At 43.3% G+C, this 25,662-nt stretch overlaps 1 protein-coding gene across 2 annotated transcripts in view; it reads right to left on the bottom strand.

The window, feature by feature from the left end:
• Positions 1-11,974: 11,974 nt before the first annotated feature.
• Positions 11,975-25,662, bottom strand: part of BTBD3 (BTB domain containing 3) — a 55,863-nt gene continuing 42,175 nt past the window's right edge. For both annotated transcript variants that reach the window (XM_063125336.1, XM_063125335.1), the window contains one exon: positions 11,975-19,835. In XM_063125336.1, coding sequence (XP_062981406.1) covers positions 18,803-19,835 — 1,033 coding nt within the window. In that variant the 3' untranslated portion in view covers positions 11,975-18,802. The remainder of the gene's footprint in view (positions 19,836-25,662) is intronic.

Genomic DNA, 25,662 nt, shown 5'->3' with positions numbered 1-25,662 from the left:
CGCAATGCAATCCTATGGGCGAAATGTTTTCAAGATGGCGACCGGAGCGCTCCGCCTGAACTAGGAGCTCCGAAAAATGGTCGCTTCTCTTCGCCTTGCTTCTAGGGGTCCGCGGTCCGCTCCTACTCCGCCTCTGGGTAAGGTGGAGCAGGCCAATCCGCTACTGCTTCTACGCTCCTAATCGGAGTGGAGCACATGCCTACTAGAAGCCAACATGGATTTGTCAGGAACAAATCCTGTCAGACTAATTTGATCTCATTTTTTGATAGGATAACCTCCCTTGTGGACTGTGGGAATACTGTAGACGTCATATATCTTGACTTCAGCAAAGCTTTTAACAAAGTACCACATGACATTCTGATTAACAAACTAGCTAAAATTGGGCTAGATGGAACAACTATTAGGTGGATTAACAGTTGGCTACAGAATCGGACTCAAAGAGTACTTATCATAGAATCATAGAATCATAGAATAGCAGAGTTGGAAGGGGCCTACAAGGCCATCGAGTCCAACCCCCTGCTCAATGCAGGAATCCACCCTAAAGCATCCCTGACAGATGGTTGTCCAGCTGCCTCTTGAATGCCTCTAGTGTGGGAGAGCCCACAACCTCCCTAGGTAGCTGATTCCACCGTCACACTGCTCTAACAGTCAGGAAGTTTTTCCTGATGTCCAGCCGGAATCTGGCTTCCTTTAACTTGAGTCCATTATTCCGTGTGCTGCACTCTGGGAGGATCGAGAAGAGATCCTGGCCCTCCTCTGTGTGACAACCTTTTAAGTATTATTATCAATGGAACCTTCTCAAACTGGGGAGAGGCAACGAGTGGGGTGCCGCAGGGCTCAGTCCTGGGCCCAGTGCTCTTCAACATTTTTATTAATGATTTGGACGAGGAGGTGCAGGGAACGCTGATCAAATTTGCCGATGACACAAAATTGGGTGGGATAGCTAATACCCTGGAAGACAGAAACAAACTTCAAAGTGATCTTGATAGGCTGGAATGCTGGGCTGAAAACAACAGAATGAAATTTAATAGGGATAAATGCCAAGTTCTACATTTAGGAAATAGAAACCAAAGGCACAGTTACAAGATGGGGGACACTTGGCTCAGCAATACTACAAACGAGAAAGATCTTGGAATTGTTGTAGATCACAAGCTGAATATGAGCCAACAGTGCGATATGGCTGCAAGAAAGGCAAATGCTATTTTGGGCTGCATTAATAGAAGTATAGCTTCCAAATCACGTGAGGTACTGGTTCCTCTCTATTCGGCCCTGGTTAGGCCTCATCTAAAGTATTGTGTCCAGTTCTGGGCTCCACAATTCAAGAAGGACACAGACAACCTGGAGCGTGTTCAGAAGAGGGCAACCAGGATGATCAGAGGTCTAGAAACAAAGCCCTATGAAGAGAGACTGAAAGAACTGGGCATGTTTAGCCTGGAAAAGAGAAGATTGAGGGGAGACCTGATAGCACTCTTCAAATACTTAAAAGGTTGTCACACAGAGGAGGGCCAGGATCTCTTCTCGATCCTCCCAGAGTACAGGACACGGAATAATGGGCTCAAGTTAAAGGAAGCCAGATTCCGGCTGGACATCAGGAAAAACTTCCTGACTGTTAGAGCAGTGCGACGGTGGAATCAGTTACCTAGGGAGGTTGTGGGCTCTCCCACACTAGAGGCCTTCAAGAGGCAGCTGGACAACCATCTGTCAGGGATGCTTTAGGGTGGATTCCTGCATTGAGCAGGGGGTTGGACTCGATGGCCTTGTAGGCCCCTTCCAACTCTGCTATTCTATGATTCTATGATTCTATGTTAACATTTCAGTGGCTCCTATTCAAGAGTAAAATGACTGGCAGGCAGCAGGCAGACATAGCACAGAAAGACACTATCATCACCTGCCAGGAGGAGTTTACAGGCTATAGGCGTTACATGTCTTGTCTATTTTCTGTTCACCTGAGAAGAGGTAGAACCATCTGAGAGGATGGGAAAGCAAGAAAAATGTGAAGAACCCCTTGTCTGCTCCAGCATGCAAAAGAAGTCTTTCTCATGAAAGTGTTTGGCAGTGGGTTTACACAACGTGATAACCCCCACTCAGATGGGCAGCATCAGTATGAGGTCAGAACTGCCACTGTCTCTCCTTCAGGCAGACAACTTCAGCATGAAGTCACAATGATCAGCCACTCTGCCTCAAGAAGGCATCATCAGCATGAGGTTACAATGGTTAGTCTTCAGGTGAGTAAACAGACCTTGTTCCTCAGGCTGTCAGCATTCGCAAGAGGACTCCAGGTAACATCAGCATGAGATCACAATGCCCAGTCTCCTTCAGGCAGACAGCATCAATCTGGGACCACAATGGGCAGTATTTTTCTCCTTTTGGTAGTGAGTACCATCAATATGGTCACAATGTCCAGCCTTTCTCCTTCAACTGAAAAGCATCAGTGTGGAAGGTGGGGAACATCAGTTAGTCTCTCTCACACACAAATTGAAGCAGACAAGCAAGAGAATGACATGTGCTGTATCTCAGTAGCTGATTACATGCTTTGTGCTTCAGATTTGGCCCCAATCCACTTTGGCCTTGATCCACTTTGGCCCTGATCTAACCTGCTTTATTTGGATTTCCCATTTTCCCATTGACTTGCATTGGAAAACAAAAACGCCCATCATGGTTTTTTGTTTTTTAGTTTTTAAGATAAATACATGCAACTTGGAGACCTGAGAGCCTCTATAGAGCTGATTGAACCTGTGAAATTTCAGACAGTTAGGTGCATTGGCCTTTGTGCTAGCCACAGGTAAAATTTGTTTTTTTCAAGAATATCTGTCAAAGCAAAGAAGCTACTGTATAATTTCTTTGTAATTCCATTTAAGTGCATGGAATTTGGGGATGTGGAAGCCCTTATGGGGGTGACAGAACCTGCCAAATTTCAGACAGCTTTTGTGCTAGCCAAAACCTAAATCAAAGTTGTTGTTGTTTTTAAAAAAACTGTCAATCCACACAGGCGATTAGAGAAGATCATAATCAGAAAATGTTTTAGGTGACAATTAGGTCACTATCTCTAATCTCTAGTGTAGGATTTTTTGAAGTGCAAAATAACCCCTCTCACTAGTATTTTCCTTTTGTCTGTCCTGAATCTGCCACTATTCAGCTTCACTGGACTCCTGAGGCTCTTCTCATTAAAGGAAGAAAAAAGTTCATACACACAGGTGACAGGCTTTTCTCACAGGTTTAAGTTTCCCTTTCTTTCTTTCTTTCTTTCTTTCTTTCTTTCTTTCTTTTTAAAAGGGCAATAACAGTTAAATGTTCAGCCCGATTGGCATCTAAAGAATGTCACTTGCTCAGTTCCCCCTTCCCAATTCCTCCTCTGCCCATGCCTAATCTTCAGAAAGTTGTTACATTTCCCAGACAGGCTGCTGATGTTTGGTCTTTAGAATTGTCTGAAGCAATTCAAAACACTAAAGATCACTCTGATCTGCTTTGGATTGATCTGGACCCACTTTGGATTTGGACTGATCCAATTTGAATCATCCACTGAAGTGTGGAATTCGGCTCTGGATCACAGCCCTAATTTCCATTCCTCACTCTGATTTGGCTTGATGGTAGGATCACACAGCAAAATCTGATTGGCTTTCTGACCATATGCCATTATCATGTAAGATTCCTGATTGTCTGGCATTGCTTCAGGATGATGCCAGACATGTTTGTAAAGGCAAGGAGCTGAAGTTGTGTTTTGTGAAACTTTTTGCCCTGCACCACCTTCTTTATCCCCCAAAATTTCATGGTGAAATTTTGATGCAACCCTTAGCTATACTGCCTCCTTGAAGTATCTTTCCCCACAACTATATAAGTGCAAGTAATCAGTTGTGCTGTAGGAGTCCAGATAGCAGAGTTCTGCTGTGACATAATTGATTCGACTTCTTTTGTGGAGCTATCCACAAGAGAGAAAGATACCCAGCAGGGGATGATTGGGAAAAAATGATCTCCTAATTTGAGAAAAACATGTGGCATGAATCCACCCTGAACAAAGCTATGAAAGGAGATTTGATTTATTGGCTATTTGTTTGTTCTGGTTTCCTTTCTTCTCCTCAGAACTGTGAAATTGCCCAGTCAACATGACCTCACAGATTGGTCAATGTACAATAGAGTCTCTAATGCATTAGCTCCCAAGTATTTCCTTTTTTTGTGTGTGGAAATAGTCGTTGAAAATGCAGCAGCCAGTAAGAAATGGCAGATCAGTCTGTCTTTGGTCATACAGAATCTCTGAATTCAGTTGTAGCACTTACGCATCCAAGCTTAAAATAAAAAGAATGCCAGCCTAGTTCACTCGATGGCCTTTGGGTGCTCCACCTCCCCTATCTTTTAGAATGAACATTTAGCCACTCGGCTTCCTACCATGTGCAACCTTCTTGTTACTGTTTTTTAATACTAGCTTGAAAGAGAGTGATTTGTGGCCAGGGAATTAGAAACATGACACAAATTTAATTTGGCCACTCGGGGCTAGCACCAAGTGACAGAACAGCAGGAAGCAGTTAAAAGCTTCCCCATCACAGTCAAAGCCCTGTAATTTTCCGTCTTTCTCCAATCAAGTGCTGCATTGACAAGACCAGCTCCACTAATGACCTCTGAAAGAGCCTTTCATTCTGCCCTTCCTTGGGTAATTTGCTTCTCTAACTAGGGTGTCTTAGCAGGAGCTCCACAAAAGCAGGTGTCACCTGCCCACTCTTTCCAGTAGCATGACAAACAGGCAGAAATGTGCTTTGTTGCATTCTATCGGGGTTTTCTTTGGCTGTCCAAATTCTCTTATTATTTATGTAAGTGCTCTTATCATCTCCGGAACATATGGCACTGGTCCTCCACCCAGTATATATCTCCTATTCTCCAGACTCTCTGTACTGGAACATCGAAATTAGAGATGTAGAAAACCTATTAATCCGCCATTTCTATCCCATTTTAGCATTGTTCCCCAAGGTATCTTTTTCTATTAGATGCCACTTTTAGTTCTCTAGGTGTAATTACGACCCGTTCCTTTCCCAGATCAAGTCATGCTCTTCATCAGCATTTCATTTAGGGCTTCATTTCAGTGAATTTGATTTCGAAAGGTGTGCTAAAATCCAGACTGTGGCTGGTTATAGAGATTTCATTCTTTTTACAATATGTATTTTTCTTTTCTCTTTCTTTCTTTCTTTCTTTCTTTCTTTCTTTCTTTCTTTCTTTCTTTCTGTCTGTCTTTTTTATGTCACTGAAATACAACAGCTATCCTAGCAAGAAAACTCCCCTTCCTCTTCCTATTGGTATGGTGGTGCCAATTTCCAGCAGGGCCTGTTTGGATCTATTTTGCAAGTTCATTCTTAGCTTTACACGTAAATCAGAATGAGATGGAAGAATGGACAGAAACACTTCAGTCTACCAATGGACAAGCTCCCATGGACTCCATTAAGTATCAACTGCTAATAAGTAGCATTATGTATTATTTTCTACTCCCTGCGAAAATCCCCCCTTTTTTTGAACCTATTCCAAAATTTTCAGGATTGGCCAATTCTTTTGTCATCCAGTCCTGTAATAACCCTTGAGCTGAGACCCAAAGTACACAGGACTCTTTTTCACTCTAGAGTAAGTGCTGGAGTTCCGATCTGGATTGGGACCCTACCATACAGGGTAGGGGGCCTTTAACACACACACAGCTGCAATTCTGATCTAGATCATGGGCCCCTGCACCTGCCATTTATATTGCCCAATAGTGATCCATTAGAGCAAATGAATCACTATTTGGCAATATCTATGGCAGGTACAGACCCCAGCCCCCAGCCCCAAATGGTCAGAATTGCAATGTGTGTGGGGGGGGGATGTGTGTAAAGTTCCCTTACCCCCTCCTTCCCATTCTAGAATCTCAATATGGATCAAAGCCTCTGTGCTTGCTCTAAAGTTGAAAAAAAAAGATGTAGCTCCTATGTCTCTGAAGTCATGTGTTCTTTGGCTCTAAGTGAGTAGAATTGTTCAGGAGTTACTGGAAGATACTCTACCTGACAGATTTTTGGAGACCCTGCCTAGCTGGTTGGTCATTGTTGTAGGAGAGGGTCTTGCTGTGATAAATATAACCTGTCTTAGCCCTGGCTCTGAGTGCTCTTTTCCCCACCCAGTTCCAATGGAATTTGCCTGGTAAATCTCAGCTGAGGCAAGTCCCTTATTTTTAACCTTCTTTTGGGGTTTACCATCATGCTAGGGATCTCCTCGCCCTCTCCCTGTATTCCAGACAGGGCATAAGGAAGAGTTTAATTCTCTTTCCCTTTCATCAGCTTTCCAATTCCCAGTGCAATGTTCTCCTCGAGGGAATCTACACGTCATTGTGAGGGCGCTTGCATGGGCCCCCAGTGTGCCCCCACAACGACTGTGTAGACCGAGAAAGAAGAGACGGAGGAAGAGGCCAGAGGAGGTGGCGGCTGGGGAACTGGCCGCGTCCTTGCCTCCGCTGCCGCCTCCTCCCCACCGGCCTCCTGCTGCCGGGGTAAGAGCCACCCGGGTCGGAGAGCTCGGCTTCCGCTTCTGCCGAGCTCTCCGACCTGGGTGGCCCTTAGCCCGGAGGCAGGAGGCCAGCAGGGAGGCGGCAGCGGCGGTGGTGGCAAGGACGCGGCCGGTTCCCCAGCCGCCTCCTCCTCCGCCTCTTCCTCCGTCTCTTCTTTCTCGGTCTACACAGTCGTTGTGGGGGCGCACTGGGGGTGCATGTAAGCGCCCTCACAACGACGTGTAGATTCCCTCCTGATTTCTAATTCCCCCCCCCTTCCTCCCCTCTTTGGGATGGTCTTCACAGTTACCATTTAATTGTGATTTGTTACACTCTCTCAATATAACTTGATTTCTGGAAAAGCTCTGATCCCATCCCTGTTGCTCCCCTGAGTACCTTACAAGGGCACTCTGCTTCCCAGAAGTTATGCATGCTGTGCATTATGGTTAACCTGCTTGTTTCTGGGCCAGCTTTACTGGAGAGACAGTATCCTGTCCTCTGGCAGGATAAAGCCAGGGTCAATAGGGTATTGGCTGAAATCAAGCCAATACCCTAGCATATTTGAGCTAAATTTCACCCAGTCATTTATGTTCAGAAATGGCTTATACTGTTGTGAACCACTGAGAGATTCTATTATACTTAGTGGTATATAAATGTTGTGAATAAATAAATAAATAATTCCCCAAACATGGAAGAGCAGTTTAGACATGTCATGAAGGAAGAGGAGCCTATGAATGGCTACTAGTTCTGGTGGCTATGTGCTACCTCCAGTATCCAAGGCAGTATTATTATTATTATTATTATTATTATTATTATTATTTGTATCCCACCTTTTGCCCAATACTGGGTTTCAAGGCGGCCAAATTCTATGTGCACCAGTTGCTGGGGAACATGGGTGGGAGGGTGCTGTTGCACCGTGTCCTGCTTGTGGGTCTCTGGTTGACAGCTGCTTGGCCACTGTGTGAACAGAGTGCTGGACTAGATGGACCCTTGATTTGATCCAGCATAGCTCTTCTTATGTTCTTAAGCAGGGGTCAACAGGCTGGGGCGTTGAACCTCAGGCTCGTGAGCCAAATCTGGCCTGCCTGGAGTCTCAATCCAGCCTTCTAGTTTCCCAGAAGGACACGTCCCCTACCCTGGCTCACCCCCTTTACCTTGACTTTCTGGTGGTTTTCCAGGGACAGTCCCACCCCCTTCAGTTCTAAAAGGTTGAAATGTTTCTCCTAAGGCTCACTTACTGGCAGTAAGAGCTTTAAACTAAAATGTGCTGGGTTGGGGGAGGGTGGGCTTATTTTTGGCACTGATAATTTTGCCTTTCACCCCCAATGACCAAACTTATCAAGAGCCAGATGAGAAATGGTATGCTTTGTATATGTTCTGGGTCCTGATGTTCTGCCCACCTCCCCAGCCTCCAATCATTTGGTGTGTTCTCGGCTTTGTTCACCCCCCCATTCTAAAAGGTTGAAATTAGGCATGTGCTCCGCTCCGATTAGAACCGTAGAAGCAGGAGTGAATTGGCCTGCTCCGCCTTGCCCAGAGGCGGAGTAGAAGCGGACCACGGACCCCTAGAAGCAAGGCAAAGAGAAGCGCCCATTTTCAGAGCGCTTCTCTTTCCGTGGACCGATCCGATCGCCATTTTGAAACATTTCGCCCATAGGATTGCATTGCAGAAAAGAAAAGGGGATAACTGTGTTGTTTTTGAAGCTATCTTTCTGAAACTTCTTGTGCTTAGAGAGTTATGGCTGGGGGTCATTTTGAGCCTACTCTCAGCTCTCTGTGTGGTGTGGTTCGCTTGCTAGAATTTTTTAAAAAAACGGCAGGAAAAATACCTTTTCCGAAGGGCTGAGGGGCAGAGTCAACTCCCGGTCATGATCACATGATCCCAAAGTTGGAGGAGGGGATAGGCAAAACGGGTAACTTGGGATTCTGGGAACTTCTCTTTCTTATTCTGAACGGACTTTTCCCAGTGTTTTTTAAAACAGTAGCCCCACCAAATGTACAAACACAACCTGAAATCATATTTATTTATTTATTTATTTATTACATTTTTATACCGCCCAATAGCCGAAGCTCTCTGGGCGGTTCACAAAAATTAAATCATATACTAAGCCAATAATAAGAGAGCACTGCTACCCACCCTAACTTTGGGGAACAACTGAAAAGATGTGGTGCAAGGTGATGAGCTCCCCTAGGGCATGCCATGTGGACATGCCCTCACTCTCTCCTGTACTTGGAGGGCCATCAGAGCCCTCCAAAGAGAGTAACCCGGTGGAGCAATGCCTTTCATGAGTTGAAGTGAGAGCATTACTTCTTAAAAGACTGGGTCTCAGAGCCCTCCAAAGAGAGTAGCCTGGTGGAGCAATGCCTTTCATGAGTTGAACTGAGAGCGTTGCATCTTAAAAGACTGGTCACTAGGACCAGTCAAATTGGCAGATGCTTCCCCCTCCCCTGGGTATGTCCCCCTCTTACTGGTAAAAGACATATATAGCCTTTTTAAAAAAGTTCTTCTTGTTGTTTATTCAGCAACACTGCTGCTTTTAATTCCACCCCTCCTTCGTTTATTTATTTATTTGTTTATTCATTCCATTTTATATGCATTACTGGCTTATCCTTGGCTCACTTCCTTAAGCCCCCAGAAATGTCTGCTGCCTGCATGCCTTCCCTCCCTCCTCCCCTGCCCGCCTCACAGGGATGGTTTGTGTCTGGCTTTGACTCAGGGGAGAAGTCCTTCCTGCGCTCACTTGGAGTTTTGGAAGTTCCAAATCCATTTTTCAAGTGTGGAAGAAGATTCATATTAGGTTGATGATCTCTACTCCCCAATTCATGGCATATTGGGATTTCCTTTGAATTGGCCCCATTGAGCTGTCTACAGGTTTAAGCCCCGCCAAAAATCAGGGGATGATGGGATTGCCTTGTACCTTGGCATGATTGTGGGTCTAGATGGCATCTGTGAGTGTGCCCACTTCCCTTTTTTTTATCTGTCCAAATGTCAGAGAACAGTCCACGTCTGCAAATGGGGTGCCCGATTTTCATAAATTCCCCAAAAATCAGGGGATGATGCGACTGCCTTGAGTCTTGGCGTGCATGTGTATCCCTGGATAAGCTGCCATGGTGGCGAGTTTGAGGTTTCTAACGTGCAAATTGACGGAGCTATGGAAAGGGGTGTGAATGGGGTGCCCGATTTTCATAAATTCCCCCAAAATCAAGGGATGATGGGACTGCCTTGAATCTTGGCGTGCGTGTATATCCCTGGATAAGCTGTCATGGTGGCGAGTTTGAGGTTTCTAATGTGCAAATTGATGGAGCTATCGAAAGGGGTGTGAATGGGGTGCCCGATTTCATAAATTCCCCAAAAATCAGGGGATGATGCGACTGCCTTGAGTCTTGGCGTGTGTGTGTATCTCTGGATAAGCTGTCATGGTGGCGAGTTTGAGGTTTCTAACGTGCAAATTGACGGAGCTATCGAAAGGGGTATGAATGGGGTGCCTGATTTTCATAAATTCCCCAAAAATCAGGGGATGATGCGACTGCCTTGAGTCTTGGCGTGCGTGTGTATCCCTGTATAAGCTGTCATGGTGGTGAGTTTGAGGTTTCTAACGTGCAAATTGACGGAGCTACCGAAAGGGGTGTGAATGGGGTGCCCGATTTTCATAAATTCCCCAAAAATCAGGGGATGACGGGACTGCCTTGAGTCTTGGCATGCGTGTGTATCCCTGGATAAGCTGTCATGGTGGCGAGTTTGAGGTTTCTAATGTGCAAATTGACGGAGCTATGGAAAGGGGTGTGAATGGGGTGCCCGATTTTCATAAATTCCCCAAAAATCAGGGGATGATGGGATTGCCTTGAGTCTTGGCGTGCGTGTGTATACGTCCATGAGATGTCATGGTGCCAAACTTGAGGTTTCTAACTTCACAGAAAAAAAGTTTTATACTTTTTTTGCTTTCAATGCAAGCCTATGGGGGGGAAACGGAGCTCCGATCCGGATCTGGAGCTCCGCAGCGGAGCGGAGCGGACATAGGCGGAGCAGGGGCGGAGCAAAGCAGCCTGATCCGCAAATCGCGGATCTGGAAGAGAAGCGGAGCGGGGGGGTCTGTGCACACCCCTAGTTGAAATGCCTCTCCTAAGGCTGAGATATTGGCAACAAGAACACTAAGCTAAAATAGGCTGGCATATTTGTTGTTCAGCTTCAACCCCACCCATCACTGGAATGCAGCCACTTGAGACCTTCTCCAAAATGGAATTTGGCCCTTGTGCTGAAAGATGTTCTATACCCCTGCTTAAACACTTCTTGGATGAAAGGAAAACTTACTGTCTTATATTTGCAACCTTAGGCTAGTTCTACACTACTGCTTAATAGAGGTATTGAAGTGCACTGATGACTGATGGGCACAGGACACATTCCATACACCGCTTTCAGAGTGATATCCTGCGTTTTAGTCCATATTCGTAATAAATTGACACAAGGTGTAGATCTGGCCTTAGTCAAGGAAGTGAGAGGTGCCCTTTGATGCAAACTCTTGTTCAAGTGATGTTACTTTGTGATTAATATTAAGCTTTAGCAGTTTATTTGCATCCACCAGTATGCCACTTGAAGCAATGATGCCATCACTCCTGTAACACACACATACATACCCTGCTCTGAGCGAAGACATTACAAAACACCTAGTGGGAAGCTCTTGTTTTTAAATCGTTATTTTTCTACTGTGTCCTATTCAAGCATCGCTGGGTTATGTAGGAAGATAATTTGCATTTTAGAAGCCAGTTGAGGACGGTGATTTTTCTTTTCAAAAGAGTTCCATTTTTATTTGAGCTCTGATTCTTCTGGCTTGTGAGAAAATACAAAAACCTCTGGAAAATGATAGGAACAGGAATGAATTGGCAGCTGCGTGCATGAGATCAGGAGCAAATATGCCAGTTATCTTGTTCTCTCCTACCAGCTTGGTAGAAATGTTCAACATCCCATTTGCCACAGCCTGTATTCCCAGCTCTGCTTCCAGTGGCAGCCCTCCCTCCCCCCCTACACTGAAAAGGTGCCTCAATTTGAGGAAACCCACTGAAGTAGCTTTCTATAGTATGCAAGGAGCTGGCACTAGAAGAAATTATGCCACCTCCTCATGCACAACTACTTTCTACCCATGGACCTGGTTGCAGCTGGATCTTGCCCTATAAGTTTGAGAAATGTTTCGTAGAACCCAAATGCATTCCGCCTTTGTATGTTGCCAGCTTAAGTTCAGATTTTTAATATACAATTATTGTCATATTCATTGTTCGTCCTTCACATTTAGCTTCTTAAGTATATCCAGATTTGTTGATATGCCAACCCCTACAAATATTATTGCATCAGTGTTGGGATCAAAAACAAAGACACTCCACACACACACACACACACACACACACACACACACTCCCCCCTTCTTTATGCTTAAGACTCCCAATTATTCACAAAGATTTCAGAAACACACTAGGAAATAACGTAAGAATCAGTTTAATTTTTATTTTGTCTTTTAAATGTGATTTATACACATTCAAGTGTCTTACTAAAATTCTGCACTGTTACATTAAAGATACAGTACGATAACATTCATCTTGAGGTACTTCATATTTATATATATATATATATCTGTCCTTCATAAATAATGCCATCGGTTGCTATAGTCAAGCACTGTTCCAAACACACCATGGTGCAGTTGTGTCTGAAATAACGGTTGTAACATTAAAACAAAAAACTATCAGTGCAATAGTACTGTAGAAATTAAAACGTTTACTTAAATATTATGTCAGATATGCTTAAAGTATATTACACTGCAAATCCAGTAACAGTTTTCCTTCTCCTCCCAGCTCACAATGCAACAAGATATTAGGCATAATTTTAAATGGCATCCACAGTATTTTCCTCATATCTCAGGTTTTGTTCCAGATAAATATTATCTAGTGCTTTAGAAGAATAAGCCAATATATTTAGGAATGTGCAAATTTAGGACGCTGCCTATTTTGGGTGAAAAGCTCTCACTTGGAAACAGTTCCACCGAGATACTACCAGAGTGATGCTAGCAGCCTTATTGTTAAATCCACAAACCATTTAAGGCAGGGAACCTGCAGCCTTCCACAATCTGTCGGACTACATGTCCCATCATTCCTTACCCTTGGCCATGCTGGCTGAAGCTGACCAGAGTTGGAGTTCACAACATCTGTAGGGGCCATGGGTTCCCCACCCCTGATCTGAAGCAACATACTTTGATTTTGATTAATCTAACCTAATTAAAATTATGAGTCATTGCCATACGGGCAGTCACTACAGTGGTGGTGTGGAAAGCAGCACCTACTTTAAGCAGTGCCTGCAAAGCTGAATACAAGAGTTTAGTGTTAACGTTAACTTGCATCCCCAGCAAGAACTGCAAGACACTTCTTTATGCGTTAAACAGAGGTGGGACTTGGGTGAGATACAAAGTCTCCAAGCATGCGGGGGACTTCCTGTTCACAAAGAAATGCTCTGTGCCACCATACGGATCCCCCAGTGCATGAGTGAAGCACTGCCTTGCTCATGAAAGAAAAAAGGAAGCCTCTTTACTCATACAGCCATTGGGGAATTTCAGAAGATGCTGAATAATGCCCCTGCGCTTATTTTTAACTTGGCATAGTTCACTGGGCATTTGATTCTTAAGTGAATTTCGTCTTCAGTCAGGAGTCCTGCTCACATGTGAATTGGCAGGATCCACGGGAACATAGTATACTGAGTCAAGACCATTGAGCCATCAAACTCTGCCTTCCCAGACCAGGTGCTCTCCAGATGTTTTGGACTCACATCTGCCCCAACCAGCATGAACACTTGTCAGGAATGCTGGGAGTTGCCATCCAAGACAACTGAAGGACACCAGAATGGGAAATGCTGATCATTGAATCCTAGAATAGTAAAGTTGGAAGGGGCCTATAAGGCCACCGAGTTCAACCCCCTGCTCAATGCAGAAATCCACCCTAAAGCATCCCTGACAGACAGCTGTCCAGCTGCATCTTGAAAGCCTCTAGTGTGGAAGAGCCCACCACCTCCCTAGGTCATGGGTGCCATTGTCGTACTGCTCTAACAGCCAGGACCTAGCATATTGCTTTCTACACTGATTGACAACAACTCTCCAGAGTTTCAGCAGGGTGTTCCCCAGCTCTACCTGGAGATGAGGGCTTTGAAACTAGGTCACAAAGATCCTGGAGCCAAGTAAATGCAGTACAGGCCACCATACTTCTTATAAGCTCTCCAGGAAGGATATTTGCTCTGCAGAAGATAATAACTAAGCCGGTCTAGATAAATAAGAACAATCCTAGCTGTCTTATCTCCTTCTTCATAGCACTGCTATTTGTATGTTTAAGGCGTGACTGTAGATGGCAGAATAAATTTGGCTGAATTTCATGGTGATGTCTATAGAACCATCTCTGAATTCCTCGGCTCCTGTAGAACATTCAGAAAAGGCAGCCTTACCTCTTAGAGTGTATTCAAGAGGCAAGTAAAAGAGAGGAGGGGAAAGCCCATCTCAGATAGCATAATCTGATCGATATATCAGTACTCTTTGAGTTTTCATTATGGCACCATAGCTGTTTTTCAGTGGTTCATTTGAACAGCCTCCCAAGGGAGGTCTGCCTGGCTGGTCCCACTGCTGCTTGCTTTTAGACAGGCAGCAAAGCAAATTTTATTCCAGCAAAATACACTTTTTAAGATCTGTTTTTTTAAAAAAAAAAATGCTGCCACTGCTTTTGAGTTTTTTTAGTCTTTTATAGGGTGCTCTATGTGTTTCCTAATATCTGTGATGTTTTTACTATTGTGTATTAACTTTATTCTGATTGAAAGCGACTTTGTGTTAGAAAGGCATGGTGAAAATAATAAAAGGTAATTCATCTTCAAAGGGGTTCCAGATTTAATTGCAATTTTTAAAAGGTTGAAAGTGAAAAGCGCCAAAAGTCATGCAATGCAGATTAAATTTTATGTTTAAGGCGGCAATCCCATACACACTTACTTGGGAGCATGTCCTAGGTAACTCAATTAGTTCTGAATAGACATATACAGGATTGCACAGAGAGGCACCAAAGATAATGTGTTCAAGGCAGAAGGCAAAGATACAACAGTGTCAGAAGCATCATTACTGTATTGCTTCTCAAACCGGGGAGAGGCGCTCTTGTGAAAGCTGTGGAATTTTTTAGTTCTCATGGTTGTAAGAAAGATTTTTTTAAAAACACCTCTGCAGTATATGCCTTGAATGCAAGTCATTTTTTTAAAAAAAATCTACGTAAAATGTCATCCATTCTAAGTCAAATTTAACCCATTTTAAACCGTCATCATTTTTTTTCTGAACATGGGCAAATTCCAGGATTCTTGATCAGCTTAAGTGGCTCAATTCCAGCAATCATATTCTACCTCTCTCAGAGCTGCCTATGGCCCCTCCTCTTCTTGGAAGTAACTAATATTTAACTTTTTATACTACTTCAAGACATGTGTTACCATTTTTGACATCCGGTAATACATTTCATTTTCAATGGCATTACAGTCCTGCAGTAAAGGGGGTGCTGCACTGAAATGCACAACCGAGAAAAGAATGCCATTTACCACTGCACGACTGTATAAGAACTGTTCATAAAAGTGAAGTATTTATTCACAGCTTGGTATCAAAGTGTGTTAGGATTTTCACTTCTGCTTTCAGTTTACACAGGCAAAATGCCTGCCGCTTTGACCAATAAGAGGAGCAGATGAGGGAGGTTGCGTTGCATCTCTATGACCCCTGCAAAGACTGGCTGAACTGTGCAGCCCAGTGCCAGAGAGAGCCTAATCTACCCCTTTAACCAGCTGTGCTCCTACCTATATACCCAGGTAGGTTTTTTTTCCCCTGTGGAAGTAAATGGCAGTCATTCATGTTTATGGGAAATATAAAGTGCTCTACAAATACCATTCCACAGGGACAAATCCTGGACCTCCTTACAGCCATGTGCTTCAATGCAGCATTAAGCAAAAGCAGCAGCGTGCATATGCCATCTAGAGGCTGAGAAGGCGTAGGGCACCAGAAGGGCCGAGGGACCCAAGCCTGGAACCCGGCTTTCATATATCTGATAATAGGCTAAGCACCACTATTTACATCCTCAAAACCATGGGATTCCATTTTGATTTTATTTGGGATTCCTGAAAGTCTTATAAATTACTCTGGGTAAAGGTCTGCAGGAGCTCCCTCACCTCCCACAGGACATTATGCAGAGATTATGTAACTACATTTTTATCCTGCTCTTCCTCCAAGGAGCTCAGGAGGGTATACATGATTACCACCCCTCTCCCCACCATCCCATTTTTATCCTCGCACTGTGAGGTGGGTTAGGTTGCCCAGTAAACTTTGGGACTGAGCAGGGATTTTACCTTAGTTCGATCTGCACTGGTTTTCAAGGTGTGAGGCTGTAATCACATGTGTTCAGTGGCAGCTCCAGGTTTTGGAGGGCCCTTGGGCAAAACACCCTCAATGGGGGCTCCTCCCTCAGTGAGTCTACTGTACCTTCTCACTTGCCATTGTGTCATCAGCTCCTAATCCTCTTTTTGATCATTGCTAACGCTTGCTTGCTTGACAGGCACGGAGCCAGCAAGCAAGTATTCCTCATCCTCACCGCCACCATGGTCTGGGCCAGAGTAAGAGGTGGGTGAGGAAGCAGGTTGCAATGGTGAAGAGGGTGAGCGACTCCAGGGAGCTCTCGTCTGTAGGCCCCAGCTGGAGTGTGGGCCCTGGGCAGGCAGCTAATCAGGCCAACCTTTGGTGCTGGTTGAAAAGCAACACCTATACATTCTGGGAGTATTTACACTTCTGAAGAGAAGAAAAAAAGTAGTAAATTGTTTTATGTGATAGAATTTGAAATAATTTAAAAGGTAAGAATAACATTTGTTCTTGAAGAATAGACTCCACCTTGCTTTTCTTTATATTTGACATGGCTGAGAAACGATTGGTGTAAATGTGAGATTTTCTCAAGTCCAATTCAAGTTGAATCTACAAATCCTATTCTGAACATTGCAGATACTTCATGGCACTTAAAGACCACCAGCAGGCAGGATTGCAGCAAGTAAAGTTGTTAGAGTGAGAACCCTTAACAGATAATAAACCAGAAATGGAATGATAAACATTTTTAATAGTTTTCTAATGATTAGATTTTGTGTTAGAGTAGTACACTACCACCTTAAACAATGTAACAAGAAGCATCCATGCTTACTTGATCTTCTACTTAAAGCTTGTGGGTAGAGGGAAGAAGCTGCAAATCCTCTTTGCAGACAGAAAATTGTGACAAATCAGCTTTGGAATACTACTGTAAGAAACTTCCTAGCTGAAAGAATTATGGGTTGCTTTTTGGAAAGTGTGCCTTTTATTTCATGAACACAAAATTGCTCTGTATCATTCAGTTACGCTCATTTCCTTTCTTTTTTTCTTTCTTTTTTTTTACTACCAGCCAGCCTGCAGCCCTTTCCTGCAAGAATGTAGATAGTTCTACAGGAAGCCTGACACCCAATTTAAAAAAAGAAAAAAAAATGCTTCTGGACAATGAAAACCTGAATTTCAGATGCGAACGAAGATCACAAATTCAAATGGCAAAACCTAAGTCACAAATGTCCCTTTTCCAGGCAATGCTGGCAGATACCACATTCAACATAAATACACAAAACCTATCTATAAACTGACGTTTACAAATAGGTAAACACAAGTGTTTCCGAGATTCATCCTATGAATCCTACCCAAAGCGAAGCAACCATTTATAGCTGTCATAGAAAGTACTCTGCAGTAGTTTCAGAAGCATTTACCTCAGTCATATTTACTGTCTGATCCCACATGTACACATTAATTCGGGAAATTGTTAAAACACAGAAATCTGGAGCATCTATAAAACCAACAAAGGAGGGTGAATATTAACATTCTAAATACAGCTGTATTATATCCAACCTAGGTGCTTCCCTAGAAATAGAGAGGTTTTTGGAGCCTACTTACTTCTCCCCTTTTAATTACCCAATTAGTTAATTTAATTTGTGTAGCATTAATAATATTCAAGCTTTAGTTAAAGGGGAAACCAAATGCCACCAAAGAACAAATACATTCCATTGCAATTTACAGCAATATAATCCTCCAAACATTTTTATTTTTTACTCAGTGGAGGGGGGAAATCCCACACTAAAGAGTTTTCAACTACCTTTGGGAAAATAAAGCCCACAAAATTAATTATTTGTGTGTGTGTTGGTTTGCTACAGATTGTCTGGCTTAATGGAAAAAGGATTAGACCCATAAAAGGCAGCCAGTACAACGGCTGCCAAGACTGATTAAATGAGGAAATGCTCTTTTATAAAGTAAAATAGCTGCTATCATTGAGGCACTGCAATGGTGCAAACACGGTTCATTTCAATGCACTAGTTTAGGGATAGGCAACCCGGTGACTACCAGAAATTTTGGACTACAACTCCCATAAGCCCCAGTAAGCAAGGCCAATGGTCAGGGATTATGAGAGTTGTAGTTCCAAATATCTGGAGGGCACCAGGCTTCTTAACCCTACAACAAGGGGCTGAATGTATGTCAATATTACCAGACGTAACAAAATGTGTCTGAGAAGGAACTTTGTAGAATAGTGTTGAAGCAAGTATCAGCTGTGCCCAAATCACTTTGCACCTTAGAGAGGCTTGCTTATGGCCTGTTGTAGTCATCCCCAACACAACTAAGTGTGAGGGACCCATATTTACAGACCAGCCAAGCATTGACATTTCCTTTATCGAATCATCTCATTAATGAATACACCTTGCTAACATCAGAGGAGCATGTAAAGGAGGAGCCAGAGGTAAGAATTGGTCTGCCTGGCAAGTGTGCTAAATGCACACCAAGTAAAAGTGTGATGGGCGTTCAAGTGGCAGAAGGATAAACTACCTTTAATCTTGAGATGTTTGAAAAGCCTACGACATGGAGGAGAGAAAAACATAAATCAAAAGGACAGGAAATGGTAGCAAGACAGAGATCAAAAAGAAGACATGTATCATGGAAGGAGGACACCTATTTGCTCTTCTTCCATTCTAGTAAGGCCATCCCCTCTGTGGTAAGGCTGGAAAACTCTGACCCTTAATTTGCTAGTTTGTTTGTTCTTGGGAGTTTCCAATAAAAGAAGAATTTCACATTTATGCTATAAAAGTACAGCAAGTGTTAAACTCTTCACTGCATTTAGGAACATATACCTGTACTCATCACATATTTGCAGATGACAAGCTAAAGCATCAAATAGCTGTGAACCAGACATATACATCATGAGATCATGCTCCCCTTGTTCCGGAACCCATCGCTCTCACGCGTAAAAGATAAGCTCGGGAATCTGCCCTCCCTGAACCCCAGTGCCATTGGTACTGTCTGAAGAGCACTGGAATTGCACAGTTACTTTACCACACTGAACTTCGGTCATCCCTTCCTGTCCAAAATAGCTGAGTTCGTTGCCATCCAGAATCACACTAGCGGTGTAAAAGGTGTCTGGCTCAATCTGCACTGGATACTCAAACCACACCGGGAAAGTGTTGCTCGATCCATCCGAGAAATACTTGCTCAAGTTCTGCCCTAGGACAACACCTTGCCGTTTGAGTTCAATCTTTGCACTGTATTCTGCCGATCCACAGCTGGAGCCATAGAGCCCAAAGCCGGCGATGAAAACCCTTTTATCGACAGCAAACTGTATGCTGTCGCAACGACCCCTGTAGCGCCACTGGTTGCTGCGGTAGGCACAAGACTGAAAGCGGTGGCAGCGTTGCGGGACGAGGCCTTTCCGGGCATTGCTCACAAACTGTAGCTCTGGCTTTTTGGCAGCCGTGTACCAAAGAAAGATGTCGTTTGTTTCATTGAGGGTCAGAATACCAGACTGGGCAGCACCATTGGCAAAGTCATCCAGTGCCATTGTAGGGATGCGGATGAGATAGAGCGCCTTCCCAAGGACTTTGCGCTTATTGTCTATGCTGGCAGGCAATTCTTGTCGTTGGCACTCGACTTCAGCCCAACTAAGAGCAGCTTCAAAAACCACAATCTCTTTGGCGTTCAGGGTCTCCCTTTGGAGAATGCTTTCAAGTGTTTGAAAATCAATGTCACAGAACCCTTCCGATTTCAAAGCCAGCTCTGCCTGGGCATCAATCACTTCCCAGCAGCGCTCAGTCAGGTCGGGTTCCTCAAATAAGCAGCTCTGGGAGAGGAGCACACAAGCGTTTTTTGCACTCAGGCTCGTCTCTAGGAAGTTAACACACGCTCGGGCAAGATGAGGAACGATGTACTTCTTGGCAGCGTAAAGAGTTGCCAGAACTGTATCAGCAGCCAAGTCAATTTCATCGCAATATATGTATCTGTAATAAAAGACACACATGTAAATATTATTATTATTATTATTTATTTATTTATATAGCACCATCGATGTACATGGTGCTGTACAGATTACACAGTAAATAGCAAGACCCTGCCGCATAGGCTTACAATCTAATAAAGTTGTAGTAAACAATAAGGAGGGAAAGAGAATGCAAACACGCACAGGGAAGTGTAAACAGGCACCGGGTAGGGTGAAGCTAACAGTATAGAGTCAGAACAAACTCAATATTTAAAAGCTATAGGGAAAAGAAAAGTTTTTAGCTGAGTTTTAAAAGCTGTGATTGAGTTGGTAGTTCTCAAGTGGATGGGTAGAGTGAGTGAGTCAGACACACGTGCACACACTTTTCCACATTTCTGAAAGCGGAAGGCACAAGTATGAAAACCACTAACATATCTGTTCAGTGCCTGCTTATATCAAGCACTTAACTTACAGGGCTATTGACCAAGTAAATATTTTGTAGTAATTACTCACCCACCTTCTTTAATATTACCAAAACCTCAATATTAAATGCTGTAATGCTGAGATAGTGGAAGAAGTGTAAGATAACTGACAATTTAATAAACAAAAGCTACAATTCATCAGTAGGAAGCTGACTTTACTTTTTTCATCACACAATACCATAGGGATGTCACAGGAGTCCAAGAGGGGGGTGGAGCCTGGCGGAATCCCCCCCCCACCAGCCTCTTAGGCCCCATTGGCTGAGCTGCTGTGTGCCTTACCGGACCCATTTGTCGAGTTCCAAGTGGTCTGCTAGGGCCTGGCAGCATAAAAATGGTGCCTCGGGTTTTCTAGAAATGTCATATTGTATAAATGGTAGCCATAGAGGGATCATTTATGCAACATTACAGGCATAAATACAGGCCCCTTTATGGACACCATTTATACAATATGACATTTCCAGAAAACCCCAACCCACCATTTTTATGCCAAATGGCGGCTCTCCAAGGGGACAGCTGGTCCTGCAGTGCTCGCTGGGCTGTCCAGAGGCTCATGCAGCACGGCAAGTGCAGGTGGTTCAGCAAGCGCCTTGTGAGCACGGGCGGAGGTGGGTCCATCTATACCTACAATACTGTAACACAATGTGTAATGCTAAGCCAGATTTTTTTCCCACTGGCTTGTGGCTTCTAGCCATAAACCATGAACTTAAATCCCAGTTTGAAGTTGGCTTCCAAATCTCACTTGAGTTAATCTTGATTTGTTGTTATGCCCAAATTCACAATACTGGTTTAATTCTGTGTTGTTTCCATGCCCTGCCCTACCCCACTCACCCAACTACAGAGGTGTAAGCTCCCCAGGCTAATCTATTCTCATTTACATTTATTCCAGAACTTGGGCCCTCCTTCTTCATTCTGCCTGGCAACAGGCTCCTTTCCCTGTCCAACTCATCCCTGACCAGCCCTCCTTCTCAAGCCTGTCCGCCTAGCTATGCAATGGGAAGAATATGTAAAGAGACCATTGCCTATGTTAGTAACATCTTCCCTGAACTACATGTTACAAACACAACTCTGCTCCTTGAAAGCTACCCTAAGTAGTTCACCCATAGTAGTTACTGCTTTTATCTGTTGCTCTTCCTGCTAACCACTCAAGTTCCTTTATGAACCAAACCACGTGGTTTCATTGGATGAGTGGGTACAGTTGATGTGGAAAAGATCTGATAGGGGTGGGGGTTATGGATTAGTCCTAGTCATGTGCTACCTTCATTTGTGTCCACCTGTGCAGCGCAAAGTGGATTTTTGTGCACAAACACACCACTGAGTAGCTGTGTGCTTGTTTGAAAAAAAACAAGCACACAGGGGCCTGAAATAGATAAAGGCAACTCTGTGTTCTCTGGGTGGCCCTTTGGGAATAAATGGCAGAGAATAAATGGCAAACATCTACCTGGTACGCTTCATTCGATGCTGGAAGATATTGCTAAAGAGAGTGGGAAAGGGGATTTCCCTCAGAGCCGATTCTTGCTGGTAAAATGTCCATGGGATAAATATTCAGATGGCTCTTTGTTTTTGATTAGACACCTGTTGGGATTGCTAACTAGTTTCATGAAAAAACCATGGGGCTGCAGGGAGAAGTCCTTCCGAGAAAATTGGTTCTCTTCTTTTGTAGTGGTAGAAAAGGGCAAACCAACTCTGGGCAAGCCTAGGAAGAGGGGGAGGGAGGGAGGGAAGCTTGCGCTTGTGGCCAGCTGAGCATGGCGAAAGATCCCCACCCTGTTTGTGCACTGGTGCTGTAGGGAGGCCGTGCCAGTTCAGGAGCACCATGAAGGCATTTGGGATACTTGCTGGTTACTGTTAAAGGAGATGGCGGGGAAACTAATCAAAATTGGGCTTGTCTTTGCTCATCCACAAAACTGACCCTGGCTTCTTCGAGAAGCCAGTTAACTATAGACAACGGCGTGCCTGTGAACAATGACCTTAACATTACCATAATAAAAAAGCTGCAATGTATAAGCGTGCCCTTAATTTACAAGACCCAACAGTTAACTGGCTAAACCTTTGGTGGCAATACTCTTCTGCCCCTATTACAAACTTATGGTGGATATTACTGGAAAAATAACAATAAACATGTTCATGACAAAGGGTACTTCTTCACAGAGCACACAATAAGCATATAAAATTTGCTGTTGCAAGATGTGGTGATTGGCCACTGGCTTATATGACTTTAAAAAGAGAAGAGACAGACATTTTCCTCTCAGATATCTCTATAAATGGTTATTAGCCATGATAGTTAAATTGAAGCTCCTGGTTCAATGGCAGTGTACCTCCAAATACCAGTTTCTCTGAGTGTGTGTATTGGAAGGAATTATACCAGTCTAATGGGCTTCCCTAGTCACAGGGCAATGTTTGAAAGGGTGATTAGGTGACCCCGCCCTATGAGATCTTAGCTACTAAAGCAATTAAATCACTCAAGGAAGCTAACCAAGCTGACTCTACCTTGGCTGGCTTCCCTTCCTGGCTTGTTGTACTGTGTCCTCTCAAGAGGATTAGCCAGGTCTGAAGCCCAACGTGTGGAAAACTGGTGGTGTTTCTCCCAGTGGCAAGGAAGGATAGGGGCCCAAAATGGGGCAAGAATGGAGCTGCCCAAACTTTTCAGCTACATCAGCATGGAGCTCATATAATTAACTGGAAGGGGTGAGGGTGGGGTTCAAAAGAAAAAGATTTGCCAGGCTGAAAAGCCCCCCAAATCACACCCTACCTTTGGATGTGGTATTAGATCCACCATGTCACTCCACTTAAGATTGATCCATAAGTATCTATACTCTACAGAAAGAAAAGGCTGATTTCCCTTTTCAAAAAATTAAACTTTTATTTTAACAGTGGAATCACTGCTGGATTTTAGATTGATTAAGAGCTGCTGTCCAATAAACCTGCAATCATTTTGTATTAGTTTTCATTTCTATGTTAGGTTAGTAAAAATGTATGGTTTTCCTTTTATGGGTTGTACTCCATATTAGTCCTACTTAGAATAGGCCAATTGGAATGAAAGGGATTTTAACTTATGTACCATTCATTTCAATGGGTCTAAGTAGGACTAACATTGAATTTGAAGCATTAAAAATGATGAGCTATAGCAAACAATATATTTTAACCCCACTTTTTAACTAATTATATTGGCGCAATGGAGACTAGTGGCCAAACTAGATGAATATATAGTTTTTAAAAAAATACAAATTCAACCCTTTCTCCTGTGCTGTAATCCTGAGGAAACTTCCTCCTCTGTCCAGGTTTTAGAGATTTCCCTCCAAAGTGAGTATCAGCTTTGGAAGAGGGGGTTTCCTCACAATTGCTGCGAAGGAGTAACGGTTAAAATGAAGCACCCACCCTCCCCTCTCTCCTCTGCCAGTGCAATTGAGGTATCTGGATGTTTCTGCCACCACTTTAGGTTAACCACAGTTTAGTGTTATATCTGAACCCTAAACTGTGGTTAATCTTTACTATGATTCGTGAAAAGAAACTAGATTCCTAACTTATGGTTTGAAATCAGCTTGTTTCCACTTCAGTTTGTCTGGATTCAGACATCACAACAAGCTGTGGTTAGTCTAAAATGGGAGCAAAAGCTTCCAAACTTCTCCTTGCAGCTGTGCTAGAAGATGAGGAAGGTACTGCATGGACCCGAACCTTACTGTAGATTGTCCTTGGTTTTGCATTATGTACAAATACAGCTATCAAAACAATTCTGCATTTGTCATGTTGCCAGTAGAAAGCTATCTAACTATGCAGTTGATGATGCTCCAGTGCCAGCCAATTTTGACAAGAGTCCAATTTAAGGTGAATGGTGAGTTAAACTTATTTTTATTAGGATGAACTGGCCCATCTGTTCTTAAGTCCAGGTTTTTAGCACTATTAATACCAAGAGTGCATCAAGTACACAGCTGAATATACCTAGAGGTCTAATGAAATCAAAAGTCTATTGAAATCAATAGGAATTAAGTACCCTTAAATGTGTATTGGACTGTGCCTGACTTGAGTATGTCTCCAAATACCTGCATTTAGCAAAAAAGAACTACTTTGTATTGTTGAGCTCTATCAAGCAGCAAATCGGTTTTTCTGAGACCATAATTAGTATATACCATAGGATTTAACTGAAGATCACATACCTAGCTAAGGCAGAGCTTACAGTATATGCGCTTATAGTATATGAGTCAGTCTACACACACACACATATTATAGTATTTAGCTGGAAAGGCCCTATTTTCATTGAGAACTAGCACCACTATTTAAGTACTAAAAGCAGAAAAATTATCATCTTTAGAGTTTGAACACATTTATCTACAAGTAATAACACAGCTACAACCTTCTTCCTTAGGTGTTCTTCACCCATTTTGTGAGATGACTAAGTGCAGCTAAAGGCAGCGTACAACATTCTAAGGAAATGTGAGAAAGCAGCTGGTCAAGAGATTAATATCTAACAGATAGATGGTTAGCCAAAGTATGGGTGAAAAATCAATGGCAGGATGAAAGGATTCTTAGCAGACATGAGCAAACATCAGACAGAATAAAAATACACCACAGAAGAAATCAATGGATATTTTTTTGTATAAGAAATTATAGATGTTTCCAGATATGCCTTCCACTTTATAGACAGCACAGTAGGAAAGCAGCTTGCTTTTTCCTACATCCCACTCATCATGCAAAAAGAAGCAAGCGCCAGATGGAGTGGAGAATCACAAAAAACACTGCATGCACTCTCTTCAGTTCAAGTTTTAAATGCAGCGACTACATTTAGAGAAACCTATTATTTTTGATATTGTAACAATTCACCCAGTCTATAGGAAAATATTTTATCATGAGTGGATTACATTTGACAAGTTCATGGTATCAAAAGTTGTGTTCAAGTGAACAGGAATAGCAAAGAAGGGGGGGCGGAGCTTGGCAGCCATGGAGTCGGCGAGTTTCTTCTGATGCTCTAACCGGCTTAGCCGGGAAAAACAATTATCTCCTTTTTAATGGGCATAAATCTTTAATCAAATGATGGAAAAGGATTATGAATGCTAACTCTCTAACTTGCCGGTGTTGGAAAAGCTGGAAAAGATAAGGTGAGAGCTTACAGAATGTTATTATAAGCATCTGTATGGAAAACGAAAGTAAAACTGCCTGCTGCTGTGGCGCAGTGAAGCAGAGAGAGTTTTTTTTTGTTAGATGCTGACTTGATTTATAGCGAATCTCACCTCTTATCTTATATTTCAAAGTGGAAAAGACTGAAATACTGGCTTTATAAAGAGGAAAGCAGTTTGTTGTAGTTTTCGTCGGCTGGCGAGAAGGGGGGGTGAGCGGTGGTGGAGAAATAGCAGCGTTCGGTGAGGGGGCGAAGTG

The sequence above is a fragment of the Elgaria multicarinata genome, chromosome 4 (genome assembly GCF_023053635.1).
Source record: "Elgaria multicarinata webbii isolate HBS135686 ecotype San Diego chromosome 4, rElgMul1.1.pri, whole genome shotgun sequence".
Classification (NCBI taxonomy): domain Eukaryota; kingdom Metazoa; phylum Chordata; class Lepidosauria; order Squamata; family Anguidae; genus Elgaria; species Elgaria multicarinata.
This window is presented reverse-complemented; position numbering and strand designations above follow the sequence as displayed.